Source organism: Rissa tridactyla, chromosome 7 (genome assembly GCF_028500815.1).
Source record: "Rissa tridactyla isolate bRisTri1 chromosome 7, bRisTri1.patW.cur.20221130, whole genome shotgun sequence".
Taxonomy (NCBI): Eukaryota; Metazoa; Chordata; class Aves; order Charadriiformes; family Laridae; genus Rissa; species Rissa tridactyla.
Genome location: NC_071472.1, coordinates 42951133 through 42973565, shown reverse-complemented (window position 1 = coordinate 42973565; position 22433 = coordinate 42951133). Strand labels below are relative to the sequence as shown.

Below are 22433 nucleotides of genomic sequence, written 5' to 3'. Positions count from 1 at the left end.
AAGCCAATTTATTTCTAACATGACTTCTCTCAGCGCCGCTAATGTTTCTGCTTCTGAATCAAAGGGAGGCATTCTACAGTAAGACACTAATAAATAGCTTTTCCTTGGGGGAAGAAGCATTTTCCCATCTTTAAGAAATTTCTTTGGCCACGTGAAATTCAAATTTGTTAACTTGCCCTACAAACAGCAACTCATTTAGAAACAAATTACAAATATTAGATGGAGACAGTGAACTTGATAATGCAATGCTGCCCCATCAGTTGTAAAATAATGCATCTTAATGAAGGCTTCCCATGTGAATAAACCATTATATTTACAAGCTTTTCACAGTTAATGACCCAGAACTGGATAACGAAACTCACATTTTTAGTGTGGTCCTCTGTCAGCAAAAGTATACATATTAATAATTGATGTTGCTGTAAAAATAGGACACAACATGAAGATTCCTGAGTTTGTGGGAAAATAGGACTACATGGTCCATTAACTTAAAATGCTTATCTAATGCTTGATGGGCTTTGTCTTTAAAATCCTTGTTTAAATTAATAAGGCAAAATGGACATTTGTCTAAAAGAGAATTTTATTCCAACTCATCAGTCAGAAGTACGCTGATGAGAGCGCTGTTTGAGTCTTCTGTTCTTTACTCCTCCTCCCCCTGCCCTCCCCAAAGGGAATTTAGGTTTCGTGACAGCGGAAGACCCACCAGCAGAAGGAAGGAAGGAGTTGCCTCCACCTCCCCGGTAAGCCAACGCCATGGAAGTCTCTGTACGTTTTCCCTTTTCGACATAGGAACTCGATTGCACGGATTGCTCTTTCCTAGCTTGAAAAGCCTGCCTTTCTGCTTAGTCAGCTCAACAGCTCTTTCCGACGCAGACTGCTTTATTGTTCATTATAAAACACTTAGAGGTGTGCAGGCTGGCTGAGCATGCTTAAGGCTACAGTTCTACATATAGGAGGCCCCACGCTGTGGAACTAACTGCTCTTCAATTGTTCCATTACGACTACGCTTACAAGGAAAGATAGTCTTCATTTCAATGAAATAAATGCATTTCATTTTTACTTGGCGTTTTAAGGCTAACGTTCGTATTATGCCTGAAAGGTAGATTTACTGCAGCTTTTATTACTGGGTACTTAATTTAGGACAGCTTCTTTGCTTAGACCTGAAACAGCACAGCTGAAACACACACTGAATGGTTTTATGGGACTTCTTCGGTGCGTGTTCTGCTACAGACAAGATTGTCCTAAATTGTAATGTGTCAATAGACATACTGGTTGCGTAGCATTTTGCTGTAGATTGCTTACTTTCAGAAACAGTATAGTTTGCTTCTCTGAAGGGCTTTATTTTGTAAGCAAATTAAGTATTTTTGGTGGTCACTTATTTTCACAAGGAGTGAAAGTGAGGTTTTTTTTCTTTTTTTTTTTTTTTTTTTTAAAGTTCAGACTACACAGCCAAGTAACTCCTTACTAGTAGAATAAAGGAATTTACCACTTAAGTAACTGAGGTCCTGTTCTTTACTCATGACTATTATTCCACTGAATTTTAAACAGTGATCCAAATTCTCTTTGAAAGTTTAATATAGGAGTTAGCTATGCCCTTGCTTTCTCATTTCCTCGATGTACTTTTCTCTGGCTGCAGGAAGAATGTATTTTTAAGAGGTCTCTTGTCTTACGCAGATTGTATTCGTATAGGTTCCATGGTACACAAATGGTGATAGCCACATCAATTATATGGCTGAATCGCTAAATTAGGCACAAAAAAGGAACAACTAAGCAAAATATATTGCATTCATTAAAGCTTCCCTACTATATGATTCACTTCAATGGCTTTGCCAATTAAAGTAATTGTCATATGCACTCAAACAAAGCATTTGTAGTAAGAGGCCTTGTTAGAAAAATATTGAAAATGGCTGTTTTATAGATTTATATTATGTATCTACATATATATAAATATTGACATGCAAACTTTTTAATAAGATAAGAGAAAGAACATTTGAAGTGAAGAAAACATTTATATTCATGACCATATAAGTTTATATAATATTGGTTATGTTTATTTCCAATATTATACCTGGGCATGATGTCAAGCTTCTGCTAAAAATGGCAAATGCGTTTTGGACTCTGAAAGGCATTGTTAGTGTGACTCCAGCCAATGAAAGCCGAATTATTTAGCAGGCTTCTTGCTTCCCAGTGTCTATTTCAAGAATAAGCAAGTTTAAGATTTCTATGGAAAACAGGACAGATTAGATATCGCTGTTTAGATGTATATGGATGCTGGGTGAAATAACCTATAACTTTGTGCTGACATCTAAACGTCATTTAGGCTGTACGTAAAGCAAAAGTCATTTTAATCTTATGCTTGATAAAAACAGGCCTGGTGTGTACCACTACTGTAATTAACCACTTTCAAGAGCCGAAGAAATATTTTAAATTTCACTTACTTATGGATTTTGTGGTTTGTTAATTCCCATATAATATTTATTTAGCCATAACCTATAATGTTTACACAGAAGGCTATTCTGGGAAATGCTAATTTTTTTTTTTCCTGACTGGATGAAATGAATTATATTTATCAGGAATTCAAAGAACAAGGAATGTTTGCCAGACTGTTTTCTCGGATATAAATAAAAGCATTATCCGAGACAACATGCCTAAATTAGGGTATGTTTAAAAGAGGTAAGAAGGAGAGAAGAGCTTTTTATTTAAAACCGCATATATCCTTTCATGTGAAAAGGATACAGAATAAGGAAGAATGGTGGAAATATTATATGAGAAAATCATAGATCAGCATGTTTTGTGCCACTTGCTTTTTGGTAAGGGCTGAAAATATGGAATAGAAGAGTGTTAGGGGTGTGTAACTGTAAATCAATACATGTATCCGTGAGACAAGAAGGCGTTTACCTGTGTACATGTCCAAAGCATACAGGGCTCAGCCCTATAAATTGGTTAGGCATGGAGAGCGCTTGGCTCCAATGGGATTGATTACTTGGGCTCGTTAAGAGAAAACATGAGCAAGGGGATGTCCAGGACTTCATAATACTCCTGCCTCAAAGTTTCAACAGTAGGCTGAGCCCCTAAATTGGGATGGATTTTGCCTTTTCTTTCTGTATTCCTTGTTCCTAGGCTCTTGCCTACCCTTCCATAAATCAGTCTGATTGCAAACTGTTTATCCTAACATTTTATGTTAAAAACGGCTTTTCCTCTTGCCAGTAGCCTGTGTTCTGAGATTTTAAGCATAACTTCCTGCGGGCTCTACCCTGTTAGGAGAGTCTGCTGGTAAGTGCAATGAGTGTGGATCCATTATTAGACTTGGGCTGTTTTGCACCACCCTGAGACAAAGCAGTTGCCAAAAACCTGTTCACACAGCCTCTAACTGTGGTGTTTAATGACAGGGAACTTGTAAACGTCAGAAACAGACAAGTGGAATTATGCACCAGTTTAAAAACTGGAAAGATGGTACATTATAATTGGGCTGTAACGGTAAAATAGTCGGAGCAAGAAGAGACAGGTTTGTTTGGGCTGTACATGCCTGTTTTCAAGACAAATTAATGTGGTTTTTCTTTCTTTTTTTTTTTTTTTTTGGCAACACCAGTGTGGTCGGTGTGGCTTAAACACAGAACTATGCCTGGAACGTTGGTTCTGGTGGTCACGCTGGAGCCGGTGGTAAACAGCATTGTGGCAGCAATGTGAGGAAGATCAGGAAACAGGCCAGGATACAGTTATCAAGATATATGTGCTCTTAGTGAGGCTCGCTTCTCTTTACAAATTAAAGCGGTATTACAAATTGTGATTTATTGGAGATTTAGAAAAACATGTGCTGAGGGAATCATGCTGTTTCTGCAATTAAGCTTTAATAAATAATAATAATAATAACGAGCCTTTACTTTTGAGCCAAGAAAAATCTCTGGAACATAGGCTTCTACTCTGTCATCAAGCAAAAGATGAAACAGAATCAAATTCCAGAAAAGATATATAAATTTTTCTGAAGTAAGCAGACAGTAAAGAAAATAATACTGGATTAAGTAAAAGACTGGACAATTCCTGGTCTTTGTTGCACATACTTCCATATTTTTTTAGGCCAACACAACAGAATTTTTCCAAAAACCTCACATTATTCAGACTTCAAATGGCCTAACTCTTTTCGCAAAGCAGTCTTCATATGAAAATAACATAGACATTTTTAAAATACCTATAATCGTAAGAGAAATTATATTTATTGCAGTAAAAGCCAAGTCTCCTTTGGGATGGACTTGGAGTAATGGATGGCTAAGTCTTCTAATTTATCTAAGTCGTGCAGCATTAGAAAAGCAAATTCAACATATTTACACATGAAGATCTGTGGTCATTTTTTAGAGGGCTGACGTGATCATACATCAAAGGGACTTGACCTTTGGAGCTCACAGCCTATCTATCAGTGTGAACCAATGCCTGCTTGCCACTCGCTTCCTTTGGAGACCATGGAAGGGAAGGCAGGATGAAAAGTAAAAGGGAACCACAAATGGGGAATATAAAAACACTAGCAAGACAAACAGATTTTTTTTATTTAGAGATACCAATTTTTCCCCTACATCCTTTGATTATATACTTGATAGAGAGTAATGACTCCAAGTGCAGAGTTGCAAACATCAATTCTCTTGCTCCTAAATGCAGGTCAGGAATGAATATGCTACATGTGTTTAGTTTTAATTCCCTTCATCCCTATGATCATATGGATTTCCTCCCCATAAACTAGGCTATTTACATCCTAGTTATCAGTTACTCCTACCATCAGCCACCATGAAAAGAGCGCTTGGCTGTGAACCCTCCAATAACTGACACCAGACTTAGATTTCCTTCCTAAAACTCTAGTTCTAAGACTCGACAGAAAATGTCTTGGGATTTGGTAGGAAACGATCCTTTGTTTTGCTAAAGGTATAATTTCTAATTCATTTTCAGTACCTCCCAAATATTCACTATTTCAGGTTCACTCTGGGAATTTTCTTTGTCTTAAACAGAGGCAGAATCATCACCCAAAGCTCTGTTTAGCTATGCTGGCTACATTTACTGTTAATGACGAGCAGAAATTAAAGACAATAATCCGTAAGGGGTTATCTGTGTTTAACATGGCAAAACTTCGGTAAATGTACATGTTATTTCCTAAAGAAAAGATTTTAAGATCACTCTTAACTGATGATGCACGTTTGTCAGGTGTATGCCATAGGCACAATTAGTTTTCACAAACCTGTAATGTAGCTAAGGACAATCCCTTTACTGGGTAAGAAAATCATCCAGATTGTCTGGGAGAAGCAGAAAGCACGTTTTAATTCAAAATTAAATGGTTAGTTTATAAAATATCATTTGAGAACTGTAGAACATGGAGGTATTAATAAACCTACCAAACACAGAGTGGCAATGAATGTTTCTGTAATGCGGTGCTTTGGAGCAGCTTTACTAGAAATTGGTGCAAGGGCTGCGCTACTGTAGCTGGAGTTGAAGAGAGCTGTGAGGCTTGACGCCCATTAAGTGCCTAATGAAGGCACCTAAAGGATTGGTGGTGGCCAAAGAAAATGTCAGCTGTAAAGAGTTTATCTTCTTGCCAGGAAGGAAGATGTCGGTGGGAGGAGATGTACCTTCTCCGATTATGGAAGGAAAGCAGCCCTTCTTCTGGAAGGCGTGCTTTCATTTTTGTCTTTCACTTCACGCAATCTAACTGACTGTTGACAGCTGTTCACCTCCCTGTACTTTTTCAGTATGATGTGAGGAATATTTTGCTTCTTTCCATGTGGACTTATGGAAATATCGATTTATTAATATGGCAGTTTTAATGTCCCTTTTCCCTGCTCTTGACATACGTACACACTGGTTTGCAAAGGGGTGGGAGAAGAAGACTTTGCTGCTTTTAATTCTACTTCAGGAATAAGGCAGCTCAAGCGTCTTGGAATTATGAATTAAAAAAATAAAATTTCCTTGCTCTGTCACGCCTGGGTCAAATTCCCTAGAACCTGGGGCAAATTCTACACTGCCTGTTTCCACATCTGCCATATGCATTGGGCTATGTATATATAGCACACAAGCATGCAGCATAAGACAAATTGTGCTACTTTTGTGCCATCTATCATTTCAGTGTAGTTCTGTATTCCTTAGAGACTCCTTTTAAAATAGGAAGAACCTTAGAAATTAATTTCTCATCTTCTGCTAAATTGCAAAAGTCTGAGGAACAAACAGACTGTGGCATTTTATATTCTTTAGGCAGCACTACTTACCATCCCCAAAAATATCATCTCCTCTTCTCTCATTTTCTCTGTTTTCTTGCGCTGGATGTATCCACGCCAAACCTGAATTGTAAACAAAACTCTAATGAGATAAATGGGCCTTGTTACAGCTTCCTTTACTGTGGCAGACACAGGAAAAAACAAATAGAGGAAGGAAAGGCACAATATACAATTGAAACTATTACTCTTTAGCAGGTTGCCATCTGCTACTTTTTTTTTTTTTTAAAAAAAAAAAAACATTCTGAAGTCTGTTATCCCCTCATACTGGTATATCTAGCTTCTAAATACAACATCAGCCGGGTTCAAAAGGTGTTTAGACTTAAAATTTAGACCGAGCTCCTGTTCTCAGGCTGAATTATCTGAATTATTCATGTGTAAGGACTTTTTCTGGAATTTAGCAGTGATCTCCCTTTCTTATCTTTACAAGATATGGAATGAACTCTTTCCCCGGAGATCACAGAAAAAGGCATGAATTCCCTGACATGCACTGGATTCCAGTGGGATGCCAGAAAGAGCAACTGAGGTCATAAAAATCAGAACGGAAAAACAACATGTAGGTTATAAAGTCATCCCACATTGCCAGTGCAGGACTGCTTCCATTGATCTCGCATCTAGGGTCCTGTCTCATGTTGTTAAGTGGTTTAAATGATGTATTTCACCTTGCTAGACACCCTGAAAGCTGTCATTTCACAATGCTTCCCATCCCATAAGCTGTGTTTCTGTCTACTGCAGTCCTTCTGAACAAAACATTGTTATTTGGTTCTACCAGAAGTGTTGTTAAATCAGAGATTTCACCTTTTGAATGCAAGTGGCAGCATCATCTGGACTTGGACCTGTTTGGACCTCATGCTTAGTTTGTCTTTCTCTCTTCTTTTCATGGTAAATTTGCTTCATGAATGCTGCTCGACACCGGCCTTGGCGAGCTCGTTCTGCAACCTGGATTATTTTAATGGCTTCTTCAAATGTCATAGCCTTGACAGGTTTCTTCAACAGCATGGCCAAAAAGGAATGGACAAAGCAAAGCATTAGAGTTCTGTGTGTTGTTAATTGCCTACCTCAGCAAATGAAACAACGAATGAACTTCTCGCAGAAACTTTCTAAGGCAAAAAAATCCCTGTCTGAAACAGCAGAGACTTCTGTCTCAGTGCTATCTTGCAGTATCTTGGAAGTTTGGTATCTTGAGAGATGTTTTTCTGAGGACCTTTAGAAGAAAGTGAACGTGGTGCGCTGATGTGTGACAAGGAAAACCTGATGTGGGGAAACAAAAAGGCTTCAAGATATCATGTGCTGAAACAGAGGATCTCCACAGATCAACATCACACTGTAAGAAGAGCAGAGAATTTCCCAGAGCTTTACTGTGGAGGCCAAGAGGACTGCAGCTGCCCATGGAAGTAGTCTAGCAGAGAGCCTGTGCTCTGTCTCTGCAGGCTGCCTCTGACTGACTGGTGCTGGCTTTTTTCCCTGGAGCCTTCCCACCGCTGCTTTGTGGGATCAATCAATACACAGACTTCCCCCACCAGCACAGTTACTGGTGGAGATTTCAATGGTTGGGACAGCGCAGCGGTTTGACTAAGTGGTCTGATGCAGGCTGTCTCTTATGGCTATAACATCTATGAATCCAAGTCAGCTAGACGTGTGGGCACAGTTGTTTATTCTGGGAGGTTAGCAATGGCTGCTTGTAGGCATTGCACCATTTCCCAAAAGTCAAAAGTATATCAAATCCAGAACAGTCTTCACTGGAGTGCTCACGTACTTCTCTGTAATGACTTTTGCTCTGCCAAAACTCAGTTTTCTACTCCTCCTAGCAGCTGCAGCTCTATAGCTGCACAGAAGAGACTGCAGTCGCTGTTCAGAGGTTATAAACAACTGAATACTAACAGTTGTGCTGACCTGAACTCGGAGTTTTGCCCATTCCTGGTTCAGAATCCTGGTTCAGTAAAACTTAAGCCCGACTTGATTTCAGTAGGACTAATGATGTGATGAGAGTTAGCTGGACCAATAAAGCACCTACTAAACTTGGCCAAAGTGCTGCCCTTTCTCTGACACTCTCACACACACATAAAGCAGAGTCGATTCATTTCGGTCTTAACCAGACTCGAGATGTGACTGGATATTGTTACACAGGAAAAATTAATCTTACTTTCTATTTGTGCCTTATGTGTAAACAGAATTTTACTTCTGAACTGCTATAAAAATGCTTTTCACTTCAGCGGCTCATGCGTTCAGACGTGTGGCTATAAACTTAAAAAGTTAGGCACGCTGTTACATAGGTATGCTGTACGCTTACCTCTGTTTGCAATCCAGCATCGAGCAAAATCTGATCAAGGATTTTCTCCCTCTGCTGCAGGACTTCCAGCTTTTCTTTAATGAAATACCTTGGTATAGGTACTTCTACCTCTTCCTAGAGGAAGAAATAGTCATGAGATGCTTTTTTAGAACTGCGTTAAAATCACATTACTTACTAATTGAACACCTTTACAAAGCAATAAAATTGGACTGGGATTGTTGAATATTTTGGAGTGTTGGGGAATCTGACCTCTGTAACAGCTGCTGAGCTGTTACTTTGCAATTACTTAAGGCCTAATTCAACAAAAACAAATAAATCAACCCGGTTTCTAAACCACGGCAGCCCAGAAATCTTTCTTTTTATAACAGCTCAATTATATTATCAAACTGTTAAAATATTTGGCAGGGTTGCCGGAAATTTGAGCATGATTTCCACTGAATTGAATACCTCTGGTTGTGTGATCATCCCTTTTTTTTTTTTTTTAATCAACATGAAAAATAGGTCTGTTCTCTTGCATTTTTCCTTAACCGTTACAAGGAACCAAAGCACAGTTCTGTTCATCTACAGCTATTTCTACAGGTAGACAAACTGTCACTGCCTGTGACTGTGGTATCTCGGTGACTTCTCAAAATCAGGCACGATAAGAAGTGGCCGTCTTTACTTGTTTCTGTCATTAAAAAGATGTAACTGATTGACATTTCTACCAATTCTTCTCCTGTAGAATTTTACTCGTCGAGAAATGAAAAAAGACACAGATGGGCAGACAAAAAAAAACGCCCCGAAAGTTAAGATGCTGTGGAGTGGCATAACCTGTTCTTTGCATTGTATTGAAGACTGGAGACAATTCTCCAAGAATAATTACTGGTAAGTATATTTCTTTGGGGAGGGGAATGTGTCTTCATAGGTCTGGTTCATACCGGTGCCACGTTCCTTATGTACTGTTTCAGGAACATCTAGAGTATTTCCTCAAGTGAATGGCTCACCCGGAGGGACAGGTGGAGACAGGCAGTAGAGTTAGCCTGTTGTGCTACTCACGAGGAGTTGCACAGTCCGGTTATACGATAATTTGTCCCCAGTTATATATGGACACGCGTCCATTTGCCCAAGGAGCCTAAGCCAGGTACAAGACTTGATGCTGCACTATCAGTGCTCTCTGTTCTGTCTGCTATGGAAACTGGTGGGCTTTGACCTGCTCAGGGAGATCTTTGACTCGATCCTTTGCAGCCTCAACGCCAACTTTAGTGTGGAGAGATACCGAGAAGAAAAGGGCTGGCCGTAAAGAAGCAGCACTGCTCCTGCCTTGACACAGGCGCATGGTATATGTGCTGCTTGCGAGCCCTAAGGCCTTCTAATACCTAGAGCAAGAATTTGCAAGGAAGGCTGTGGCCAATGAAAACAGCCCCTGTGATCTGCCAGCTTAAAGATTTCGTTACTAATTCCCTCGGTTGCACGCTGTGCAGACCGAGACATCTCTATTACAGCAGCATAAGAAAGCTTCCAGGCAGGACTGTGTTTATCCCTAGTGATTTTATCAATGCAGGGGTCCGGTCTGCTAAAATTTCTAAGTATTTGTCTTGTTAAGCTCCCTGTTTGCACCTTCTAACATCCTTGACTGTTGATGGAAATGATTATATATCGTACTTTAAGAGTGCAAATTGCTCTAGGATGGATTACAAATCTGGCTGTCTTTAGGTTTCAGAAATCAAGCGGTTTGTCTGGACACCTTTGCACCTCTGCACCTTTAAGCTGTCAGGCAGCAGTGAGTCAGTCAAGGCAGGGATGGTATGCCTGATGTCTAACCTGAGCTTTAGTTACAAGTGATTCTGGGCTGTGACTTTTACTGATCAAAGCTGTACTACTGGGACTGGAGGGAGTGGGAAGTAGGGGGACTACTTCTCTTCATAATCTCTTCTTGGGGCCCAGCACTGAAAAGTTAGGTTTGTGATGTTTACCCTCAAGTCAAATTTGCAGCCTTTTAGCCACTCCCAGCTCTACATGGGATTTGTGTATCCAAATACCTTTGCAATTACCCCAGGAAATGGAGCGACTGAGTGTTGGAAGGCAACTGTACAAAAACAGGCAGCACAGAACTAAAGAAAGACGAAGCTTGGCCTTACAGTGACATAGTAAAAAGCACACACTATCATTGCACGAGGTATAAAATGAAACTACTCTGTTGTGTTCTCTACCTGCAATCATGCTAAATTTTAGCCCATGATAATACAGTGAAAGAAAGGGCTATCCTATCTGGGCAGATTCTTTAAGAAATAGAAGTTATTTGTCAAGTACTGTCCAGTAATATTTTTTTGTAACTGGGAATATGTGATTATTTTAGGAAAAAAACCCCCAGAAATCTGTATTTCTGTCTACTATGGAAAATAATATTTTCTTTGAAAAAAAGCCTAGAATGTCTTCATAACTTTTTGTTTTAATAGGTTGGTATGTCATGCCTTCTTAAAATTAAGGTGTGGTGCAGGAATTTTAGTTTATGCTTTTTTTTTTTTTTTTTTTTTTTAAATAGCCGCCAGGCATGGTTTTTTAGACTTGCCAACTTTTTGCTGCAGGTGGATTTACTGATACATCATTACAACAGCAGTGCTTCATGATTTCAAAAGATGACTTAAGGATCAGTTTTCCTGGAGATATGTTTATATTCCCCAGTATGCCTTCTCACATTATTTAAAATCTGCCGCGATTAACGGAGAAGGTAAAGAGCTAGTGAAAATTCATGGCAATTACTATCCCAAATTTTCACAGTGAGATACACATGCAATTGCAAACAGAAACATGTTTACAAATCTCAGAACGATGCTCTAATGACATTAGGCAATTTATCTCACGTTATAACTGGGATCCTGAAAACAGCAGTAATTTAAGCTCCAGCTCTTTTTTCTTTGGAAAAGCTGTTAGCAGCGGTACCTAAATTTGACAATAGGTGGAGCTGTCTGCGAGAGAAGTAACCACCTTTTTCGCAGCTAACTTTTCATATTGCTTTTAGAGCACAGCTTCAAGACTTTGCCTTACTGCCACATCCCTCGGGTTCAGTGGACTCTCTGTCAGGGGGCTGCTTTTACACCAGGCAGACCTGAACCCTGGACGATGAATATGCTCCCAGCTCCTGTCTCCTTTACAATATGACACTTGTCGCAGATTTCTTATTTTAGTAGTACTACAAACTAGCAGACCAGACTATGCAATTTTTAGCATTACTTGTAATCTCCGGAAGAGGCCTGAGGCCAGGCTGATTCACAGTGATGCATGGGGCAGACTGAAGTGGACTGTACCTTCGTTATCACTTGCCCATCTTCTGTCTAATCCCACACTAAAATGAAGAGGAGTCAAACTGCTGTCATTAACAGTGAAGCTGTCTAAGTTAATATAGCTTCATTTTAAGATATGTGCAAGGGAGAGGTCCACAGAGCATGTGCTGCTATGGAGATGCAGAAATGCAACATATTGATCAAGCAGATCAGCTTTTAAAATCTTGGACCAATATCTAATGCTCATCATAGATCAAATATACTCTGATTTTTAATAAAAATGCCATAATTACTGATCGCCCGGTACACTAGTGAACATTCAGGAAGCATAATTACTTGGTGGACCTTCACAGACTGCAAGTAAATGTGACAGTCCTTAAAATACAGGGTAGGCAAACTTTCTATGAATTTGCTCGTAATAGAGGTAGACCTACAGGGAGAAGCTTTAGATCTTCCAGGATATTATCGATGTAATGAAACTCTGAGTTCTCCAGCTCCACCATCTCTTTTTTGATCTCCAGGATCCGGCCAATCACGCCTTCTAGCACTTGCCGAATCACTGTCCGTTTCTGCTGGTGAAGGAGTTGGTCATGGGCCACCTCCAAGTTACGGAAGATTTGCATGTATTTGATGTAGGAAACAGCTAATGTCTTGAATGCTTTCACGCGGTCCTTCTCTGGCTGGAGGAACTCTTCTCTTTCTCTCCGGAGCTGGATGTCAAGGTCTTTCTGGGCATCTGTCCACATCTTATTGTAAGTGCTAATTGAAAAGAGGAGACAATGTTAACCTGACATGAAAGCAAGAGTTAGCACACAACGATGCCAGGGCTCTATGTGTGTGGATTTCTCAAAAAAGCAACCCTGGAAATGTGAGCCATTATATTTATACAGGGATTTTTAACTACAATGTATTTCAAAAACCATTAGCAAAAGATTCTCTTTTTGATTGTTTTAACAATAGGAATCTTAAAATGCTGTTTCATTAATGGAAGTCTTAAAGTTAAAAACTTTTCAACTTCATCCTTAATATGCCTGAAGCATCCTTCAAACGCTTGAAGCTACAACCCCCACCAGCGCCACGAGTTTCATTCAATTGTGCTAATTGAGAAGATGGTTTAATAGAAAAGGTGCTTCCCCCCAAAGCCCTTATGAGGGGTGAAAGTCTCTCTGCGTCTGAGATGAGGACCAGCTGATGTTTCTAGAGTGTGCATTGCTTTTCTGCCTTTCTGCGTGATTGCTCAGAGATAATTGTAGGATAAGGGCTATATTGGCACCAGTGCTAAAGTGTAGCTGTGGGCACTATTTTGGATGTGAAGCGAGGAAAAGAATTTAATTTATTTCTATAGAAGCAACTGCTGCTGCACTCCAAGCAATTGCTTAATGTCTGGTCTAGTGGCTAGGGGACCATGTGACATGGAAGATGTCACCTAAGGCCAGCTGCATTTCCAGAAGTGATACTGCTCCTTACTTGGTAGCTTTGGTAGGAATAGGTGGAGCTCTGATGTGAGCGTGGACTGGCTGTCAGTGGTGTTTCATGGTAAAAGCAGATCAGTGCAGAATATCATGGGAAATCATCCTAAAGGAACCAGAAATGGACTCTGGGCAATGAGGTTTCTATTCAGAGAAGAGGTTTGTCACTGAAGGGTGCTAACAACTGTGGTAGCAAAAAACCCTTTTAGGTCTTGTTCTATTTTGTAACCTCTGTTTGCTGGTGGAGACTCTCTCTTGGGAGTGACAGGCGTCAAAAAATCTTATGTCTCTGAAAATGCTTCTCTACCAGCGGAGCTCAGAAATTTCTTTGGCGCTGAGACTCAGTTATGCTGGAAGAAAAACAGTTTCTTGATTCATGTTGTCAGGTTTCTAGAAGGAGGGGGAAACAGTGGGCTGAGGTAACAGGGAAAGCTGACACTTGTTTCTTAGATCTAGAAATAAAGGCCGCTGGCCTCAATGGTGCAATCTAGACTCAACCTTGCCCTTGCTTGCTGTTCCTAGAGCCTCTCAAAGAAGGATGAAGGCAGTAAAAGGCCCTGCCAGCATCAGATGAGCTTTCAGAGCAGACCTCTTGGTGGTCTGAGCAGCATTGAGGGAGAGCTTATGTATTAACTCTCATAAGAAAACAGGGCAGCTGTTAATGTTGCGCTTGCTTGATAATAAATGCCTAAATCGGACCTCTGTCAGCTGATCTTATCATTCCCAATCTCAGAGTACAGAATGACTCAGGGCTTGTGCAGCAGTGGGGTGGAGAGGACAAACTCCAGCCCACAAGCGCCCCGAGCACCGGGTGTGTGCTGCAGGTCCAGGATGCTGCCGGGACTCCCTGCAGCAGTCAGCAAAAACACCTACAATCTGAACCCTGCCATTGAATTTGCACCATTAACTTTTAAAAGTGCATAGTATACTTTTCAGCTGATATGAGTTTCTGCAGGATGCAGCTGGCCTTGCTTTTCCTAATGCCTCTGCAGCCCACCCAGGTCCTTCCCCTTCCTTTTTTTCCTACTTCTTTTACATCCCATTGCACCACCCAAATCACTCAATTGCAGCAATTAACCCAGGTGCAGGAGATAAACAAAATAAAAGCAGCAGAGTGGAGAAGACTGGGGCAAACAAGAGCAGTATTAGCTTTGACCCTAATGGCTCTGGCTGGTGGATCAATGGGAGTTTTGTGCGCTTCCTCTGAAGTCAGGACGTGGAAGAACATACGCTGGTGTGAGGTTCGCGGGGCTTTCCAGCACAGAAGGAAACAAGGCGGTATTGTACTGACTTAGCTGTGCCCGCTCGCAGACCATTGGGGAGCCGGGAGGTTATAAATCTTTGAGGAAGCCTAGCCCCGTAGGTTGTCCCCACAACCGTACTGCTGATTTACGAACAGCGGGTATCCTCAGGCTAGAGCATTTCGAATGCAGGTTATTGCATGGAGACAACACATCGTACCGCGATGAGAACCGACTCCATGATTGTCCACTCCAATTTACAATAACCTCCCTTTCTGCCTCCTCTGACTGAGGAATGTCAAGTGGTTCCTCCTGCTGAGCCAGCTCATATCCAGTTTCTTTTTATATTTTGAATGACTTTTTGAGGGAGGAGGGGGACGAAGTGCTCTAGCCCTTCAGAGTACGTTAATATAAAGGCAATATAATGGAACATAATTGCTTCCATAAAGCATTAGTTTATCAGATAAGCATTAAGATGATTGCAAGCACGTTGCTGTGGGTCAGATGTTAAGACTATAGATATTATGGTATGTTTTTAGCTTTTGCAGCAGTGATGTTCTGCGTCACTGAGGGCAAAAGAAGGGACGGGCCCACTGGAAAATGAAGTATTGAAGGAAAAGTTTGATGTAGAACTGCTAAATTTTCAGCTGTGAAGAGCTGGCAGCTCCTGTGTACCTCTTGCGGTCAGGGTGACTGACACCTTGGGGGGACCTGGCCCTAATGCTTCAGTTTATTAGATGTGATGGGGATGAGCAGACACTTGATAATTGGACAGTGCAAGCAGAAATGTGATTTGAGTGTTTCTTTGGTTCACCCTGATTAAAAACTAGAGGACACATGCCCAGCCATTTGTTTTCCCTCCCCAAAACAGGGTTAAAATAATCATTTCAGGTCTTACTAGCGTCCAAATGGGATCAGATGTGCTTGGTGTTTATAGCCCTTTCTGGAGGACTTGGCAGAGCTGGTATAATCCCAAGGAGCCTTTCAGCTTTGGAGAGAAACGTGTTCAAGGGAGTCAGAAGGAGTAACGCATGTCTTCAAGGTTACGTGTTAAAAGCAAAGGACAGGACAGACTCTCCTTGCCTGTTAATCAGACAGCATGCGACCCCTAAGTCCCTATTTGAATTTTTGCCTATTTGCTCAGTCTCCCTTTGCATTAAGTTGTAAAATCCCTCAAAACTGCTTCCACGCACCGAAGGGGGAGTACAATGCAGCCTTGAGCGCGCTGGCTTTTTATTTACAGTTACTGGTTCATCTCGTAGGTTTGATCCTGTTCTGTAAAGGGTAGGTTGTGAGCTGTATCTGTGCCTGAGGATGATATCGCATCAGAATTAGACTGGATTAGAGCATCTAACTAGCCTATTAGTGCAGGTAACCAGCAGGACTGAGCATAATTTTCCTACTCAAGGCGTAAGATTATTAAATCCTGGAAAAGAAAGAAGCCTGTCTCGATCTCTGCATGTGTAAAGCAGTATAAGTAATGCTGCAAATTGTCATAGCAACTACAGAATAGGACTGTTATGGGGAAAATAAGCAATGTTGTAATGGGATGAGGAAAAAAACACATGAAGTGACTTAACTCCAGAGCCCCCAGAGTGCTTTCTGGCAACTTACAGCTTGGAGGGAAGGTCAAGGCTTTACCTCCTAAGTGACGTTATCTTCTCTTCGCTCCCACAAAGTAGAAACAGAGCCTAGAACAAGGGCTTAAGATGACTCTCTTGCCATAGCATGACTTCTAGTTTGAATCTCGCTTTCATTGCTCAAAATAAAGACGGATCTGTTTATTTAGAGTGATGCTTAGAAATACGTTTTTCTGATCAAGTTATAAAGAGATGTTTAAAATCCTGCCAAATTATGCATTGCCTCATTTTAATATTCTAGGGCCCTCTAACTCTGCATGTTTGCTTGACCCATCTCTTTTTACGCTTAGAAAAACGTGTTGGTTTTGAGTACAGCTGAGGTTAGCCTGCCTTACTTGTGTTGAACTGGTTTTGGGACTCCAGCATGCCCTTCTTGGAAGGATTTGTGCTGAGCATGCAAACTGTCCCTCAGACCACTCTTGAGCCCCTAGTGGAATTCTGGCATCAGTGGGGTTACCTTTGTGTGTGTGTGTGGTTTTTCTTTTTTCCCCTGAAGTGTCTTGGTGTTTTTACTTAGCTGCCAAAGGGAACACTATTTCTGTTATTCCAGGACATGGCGCAGTTTGCATTCCAAACTGTGTCTGTCTCTGGATTTGTATATGGGTTGAACTCAGGCTTCTTTGATGCCTGGTTTTTCTGGGCTGTCCTCAGAGGACAGAAATATCTCACGCTTTCACATGCCAACCATGTAAATGAAGAGTGTAGTACTGCACAGGCCCTACCGTGTTTTTTTTTTTTTTTTTGGATGGATGGGCATGTGTAAAGAGATGGAAGGGAAAACATTTGACTCTGACTTGGCGCAGCTCTCTCCACCTAATATGGAAACTACCGTTTGATTAAATGAGCGCTAAATGGTGTGTGTTTTTAAAACGTTTCTGAAGCATCTACGCTGCCACTGCAAACTACCTGCGTTTCTTCTGTCTCAGAAGGTGAGATTGGGCTGGCTTGGGCCGTCTACCAGGGAATGGAGGAAGCACCAGCAGGGCTTGTGGGAGCGAGGGGGTGCGGAGCTGGGCCACGCCAGGGATCTGTGCGCTAGAGGAGGGCACAAGGAGCCCAGCACGTAATTCTCCACCGTGCAGATCATGCCAACGGTCACAGAGCAGACAAGAGGAGACTGAGACGTGGGTCTAGCGACACGGAAGTGTGTGCAGGGGCCAGTCCTCAGGGTCTCCTCTAGATACTCGGGGCTTGACAGGTCAGCCATTGTGCTAAGCTCTGGGCAAACATGGGGGCGGGAAACCCTGCCCTGCAGCCTCTGCAAAATAAAGAAACAAGAGACAAAGGTTGGGAGGGGAAAGTGAGGCCCTGAGAGGAAAAGGGGCTTGCACAAATGCTGCTGCTTTTCTTTTTTTCCTTCTCTCTTTGTAAAAATCACCAGACTTAAAGTGACTGCTGGCTTCTTCAGGTCAGCAGTTACCTGTTCCCCCACTACAACCCGCTCAGGTATTGCGCAGAGGTTGCAGGACTAAATATATTATATGAGCAGCCCTCTCTTTTCTTTTGTCTTATTACAGACGAAATTTTTCTAGGGGTGGAGAGGTGCAGACAGAAACAGAGATCAGGGTGGCCTTATTGACCAAATTTGACCATGAGTTTGTCTGAATCAATTCCTGTTTTAAAAGCCTTTAGCCTGACTTGTGGGTCTGAGCTTGGTCAGGCCTGCCTTGCTCATTAAGTAAGATTAGGCTTATAATTTTGCCAAACTTAGCTGGTGGTGAATGTAAGGCTGTCAGTTGACTTCCCTTAAGCACGTTTGCTCTAGCTGTGATGTTTTACGGAGTTTGAAGCATTTGGGGAAAATAAAGGGTAAACCGCAATAAGCTTTGGTTGTGATGGGGAAAGAAAATATACAACCCGCTGCCATTGTTAACATCAACAGCTCTGTGCTCCTGTCATCTCCAGTTGCGCTCTTTGGTACTATGACAGAAAGAGAATAGGGGCTAAATGATTTTTGTGGCATAAATGTAATGGGAAACTGCATGGAAGGTGAGGAAAGGCCACTAAGCAGCAGTGCCACCACCGCACCTCAGCAAGGCTCAAGCACCCGCTCTAGCCAAACTCACACATCTGATTGGAAAAATGACTGTTTCCTGACAGAAGGCCATCGGGAGGTGATTAAGGAGACATTATTCTAGGCTGAACTTTGCTGTCGCATGCTCCAGAGGCCATCCTTCTGTCTGTCGGCCTGCAGCTCCTGCCTGGGCTGGAGGCTGCCCTCTTGTTTTGAAGTCAGGAGGAGAAGAGCAGGCTCCTCTCCTTTACAAGCTGTTTTCCTCCTGGCCAAGGAAGCACGAAAGGACGGGGAAGGAGAGCTTTGGGAACTTGCATCCCATTACTGTGTAGCATTGCTGCAGCAGACACTGTAGTGAGCTCTTTAGTGAGAGATGGATAGCCAGAAATAGGCCAGGGCTGAGAAGACCCTACCTACTCAAGCTCCAAGCAGCATTTGCCTACACCATGCGTTACTGGGTGTGGTAATGAAGTTTATTTCAGCATTAACCATCCTATGTGTGTCATTTTCTTTTTTTTTTTTTTCCCCCCTTTCTTCCTTAGAAAAGGAAAGAGCAATCTCCCATCCAGCTGCATGCATAAAGGGCAAATGCTGCATCTGGGTCCTGCTCTGCCTCTGCTCCGATCAGGAGGCTTTAAGCGCAAAGTTAACACGCTCTACTCAGTTTCTTGAAAACTGTAGCCTCCTTTTTTAAACTGTTTTCTAGCACAAGGGCTTCTGGGATATTTCCACTGACCATGCTTTTTCCCAAAGGAGACAATGTACGAGCAATGCGCGAGATCTTTCCCTACCTGCTCATTAAGGATGAGGCACCAGGAGGGAGTTGCAGCTTTGAGTCTTAGTCGTGATCATTTTGATTCTGTCTCTGTTTTCCTGCTTTAACATAAGCAGGATGACACGCTAATGCTCAGCAGGGGTGGAAAAAGAGGGGCAAAGATGAATCTGTGAATGCTTGGGAGATGTATGAGAGAGAACATGCTAGGAATGCCCAGGAGGAAGCTAATAATTGTGGCGTTTGGATGGAATTTGAAGAATATGGCCTGGGGCCACACGCTGAATGAGGGGATAAAAAGAAATATTCAAGAACAGCCCAATCGCTGAATGAGGCTGGGGCCCCATGGGAAGAAAATAAGATGTGATCACAACATAAGAAACTGCATCGTAATGCAGTAAAGTGGGGGAGAGAAGAGGGGATTAAAAGTTGCACTGAGATTTTCTTACATTTTGGGTTTGCAACCTTAATGTTCTTTAACTGAGCGTTGCGGATGTAATGTAAAATATATAGCTCTCCATTGGTTGTTTCTGTCAGAAGCAGAGGGGGAGACGCTTGTCTTAGATTAATATTTAACCACTGACTTAATATAAGTTCTATTTGTGACATGAGATTAAATTTTAAAGCTTTTTGATTGTTTAAAGCTCCTTGGTGGCAGCGGCAAATGTCTTGTAGCTGATTAAAACCTGGTACAAATGGTAGCAGTGCTAAGACTGAGCTTTGAAAGTGTCTGGACTAGGGCAAGTTAAGAAATTATTGGTCAAGGTTCTACAGGTCAAGTAAATGGTAAACAAATTCATAAAAGAGGAGGAAACGCAGCAGGAAAACATAAATGCAAAAACTTCTATGTAAATCTCCTGTTCAATGTCTGGAACAAAACGTACATCTGTATGCAAATGCCGGGGTTTGAGTACTTTAGGAAGTGCGATACGTTCAGCACTTGTTAATCAACTCGAGAGCAAATGTAATGGGCACGCTCTCTCGTGAGCGCTGCAGCTGTCCTTGAAAAATGGCGAGCACGTCTGGACAAGCAACCTTTCTTTCGGCTGGCTGCTGGATCTTACTGACCCTAAGAGAATGTAGCTGAGCGCTTTCTGAGCGTCCTGTCTCTCTCCTGATACAGAGCTTACTAAAGTGGTGGAGTAAAATACCTCCTTGAGCTGTAGACAACACCTCCGTTAAAATCGCGGGGCCTTGAGGATGGTGAACGGGCCTCATAAACTCATGGAAATACTGAAATCCCAGCCACATAAATTGTGTGCAGTGTGACTGCGCTGCAAACACTGCTGGTCTGACCACTCTGACTCGGGGTGGATGCAAGACGAGTGCCCTGCGCACACGCTTAGCAGGGCTAGCACGTCCGACTGCCGTTTTTCTCTATGTGTGTGTGTAGCAGCTGTTCTTCCAGATGTCTAAAAAGCAGCTGTTTACCTCAAGCTCAAAAAAAGCTCTGTGCTGTGTAGCGCTTCTATACAGTACACAGGATGTGACTGTACAGTATTGAGAAGTCAGTATTATAGACTTGGCGGGGACTTATTGATGTGCCTACCTCTTTGTAGGATGGAGTCTATCCTTCATGTGCCTCGGCAAGATGGGCAGACATCCCCCTTCTCAGACAAATAAGGGTGTCCCCTAAAATATTTTTGCCCGAAGTACTAAAGTTCTATCTTATAAACCCCATGCATTATCATCTCTTTGTTTCACTGCCTTCAAGTGAGGCAGTCTGCTATACGGCATTTTTGTCACATGCTTTTAAATTAGCATATTAAATTAGCTTTTAAAATACTTTTCATTTAGCACGATTTGCGGTACGCAGGCAGGATAACCTCACTACATACAATCAGGTAACAGCAGCTTTAGTAACTTACTTGAGAACCAACTCAGCTGTACCTTGCAAAACAAGATAGCCTAGGACAAAAGGAAAGCGAGCTCCTATTTCATAACTATGGGCGTTGATTGCAACTCAGGCCTGTGCTGCGGAGGAACACACTAGGCTTTGAACAGTAAACATTAAGATAATTATTTTTTAAAGATTTGCCGGCACTGTCAGCCCCCAACCGTTTAAAAATCATGAAATTAAACCTTTCAGGCTGTGTATATTTAGGTAAGAATTCAGTACTTTTTATTTTCCTGATGGTTTGGAAGCATTTTTGCTTCACTTATTTTTCTGGGGTTTTAAAAAAATATTTAGTTTTTAAAAGGGATGCTGAGATTCTCAGGTGATAACCTGAATCCAGTTGCTGGGGCAAAAAAAAAAAAAAAAAGCACAAACTGTCCAGAAAACTTGGTGCGCTGACTGAGGTGTGGAATACAGCAAACAAAACTATCCAGCACATTGCTTAACTCGAGCTCTACAGATGCAGTGGCTGGTGAACTTTAGTGTATTCAGATTTGTGTTTCTGAAGGACCAGATTAGCCTAGCTATAAATGTCGTGCTGTGCACAGCTACAGAGTGATTATAGTTAAGTGAGCCAAGCGGCATCAACGTCAGACTGGAGTCCCTTACCAGCATCACTACCTTTGTTTGGAACCGGAACTGTCTATTTTTTGTCACGCGGCGTGGAGATGTGTATCATGTTTATACGGGTTTGCTGTTCAATGCTGGCAATGCTATAGGAAATGCTAAAGAGCCCCGTCCCTATTAAAATTAAACTTAGTTACGCCAAACAGTTGAGGCAGAAGTATTTTCCAACTGTACTCAATTCCTTTGGTGTGAATCTAGCTCAAATAACAGCAGCCGTGATCCACACACTCAGTAGGAATGACAGATGCTGCGTTAACTCTCTTGGGAAGAGGTTAAACACCACTTTTGTGAGATTCGGTTTTTTTGGTAGTTTTTTTTTTAACTTTTAAACAACGCAATTTACATAACTATTACTTTGTGAACTTCCCTTAACTGTGTCACCATGCCAGCATAAGGCACAATGAGTGCTGCTATAAACTAAGCCCTGCACTGGATTACCCTGGGACCTAACCAAGCCTTCCTCAAATTTACAGCTGCTGGAAGCTGTGGTGGGTCTGTGTCCTTGGGCAGAGCCCCCAGACAGTCTCTGCTGTGCCCTTGGTGACATCTTCTTTATTCCTCTCAGGTCATCCTTCTCTCCTGAGCCAAGCAGCCAGGAAAAGGAAGCTGCCTGGCTGGAAAGCGGTGGCATCTGGCTGGGACCGCAAATGCATTGAGGCAGGTGGCAGGAGGCTAGGCTAGGGCAGACCCAACGTGGAAGTGCTGAGGAGAGCTGCTCTAGTTCCAAGGCTGGAAGGATGTTTGAGAGTCAGAGGGGTTTTACCTGGCAAAGAGCTGGAGTTTGGGAAGAGGACACCAAAGCAGGAGGCTTTGAGGCTGGTACCACTGATGGTAGAGGAGAAGACCACGGGTAAAAAGCCAGCAGAGGCTGTGCTCGGGCAGCAGTGTGGATATTGTCAGGTTTGACTAGGTCAGAGCACGAGAGGAGCAGCAGCAGACAGCAATTACTGCCTGAGGGTTGGTTTTTTTCTCTTCTTTCCC

The 22433-nt window shown here is 42.1% G+C and overlaps 1 protein-coding gene and 1 long non-coding RNA gene across 2 annotated transcripts in view; one reads left to right on the top strand and one right to left on the bottom strand.

Moving 5' to 3' along the window:
- IQCA1 (IQ motif containing with AAA domain 1) overlaps nt 1-22433 on the bottom strand; it is a 109213-nt gene that overhangs the window by 85115 nt on the left and 1665 nt on the right. Inside the window, exons 2-5 of the mRNA XM_054210234.1 lie at nt 12227-12551; nt 8533-8646; nt 7041-7229; nt 6237-6308 (exon numbers count right to left, since the gene is read on the bottom strand). Coding sequence (XP_054066209.1) covers nt 6237-6308; nt 7041-7229; nt 8533-8646; nt 12227-12551 — 700 coding nt within the window. The remainder of the gene's footprint in view (nt 1-6236; nt 6309-7040; nt 7230-8532; nt 8647-12226; nt 12552-22433) is intronic.
- LOC128913147 (uncharacterized) lies at nt 604-12519 on the top strand. The gene is made up of 3 exons (XR_008467857.1): nt 604-737; nt 9254-9396; nt 12314-12519. It is a non-coding gene; the product is annotated as an uncharacterized LOC128913147 (long non-coding RNA).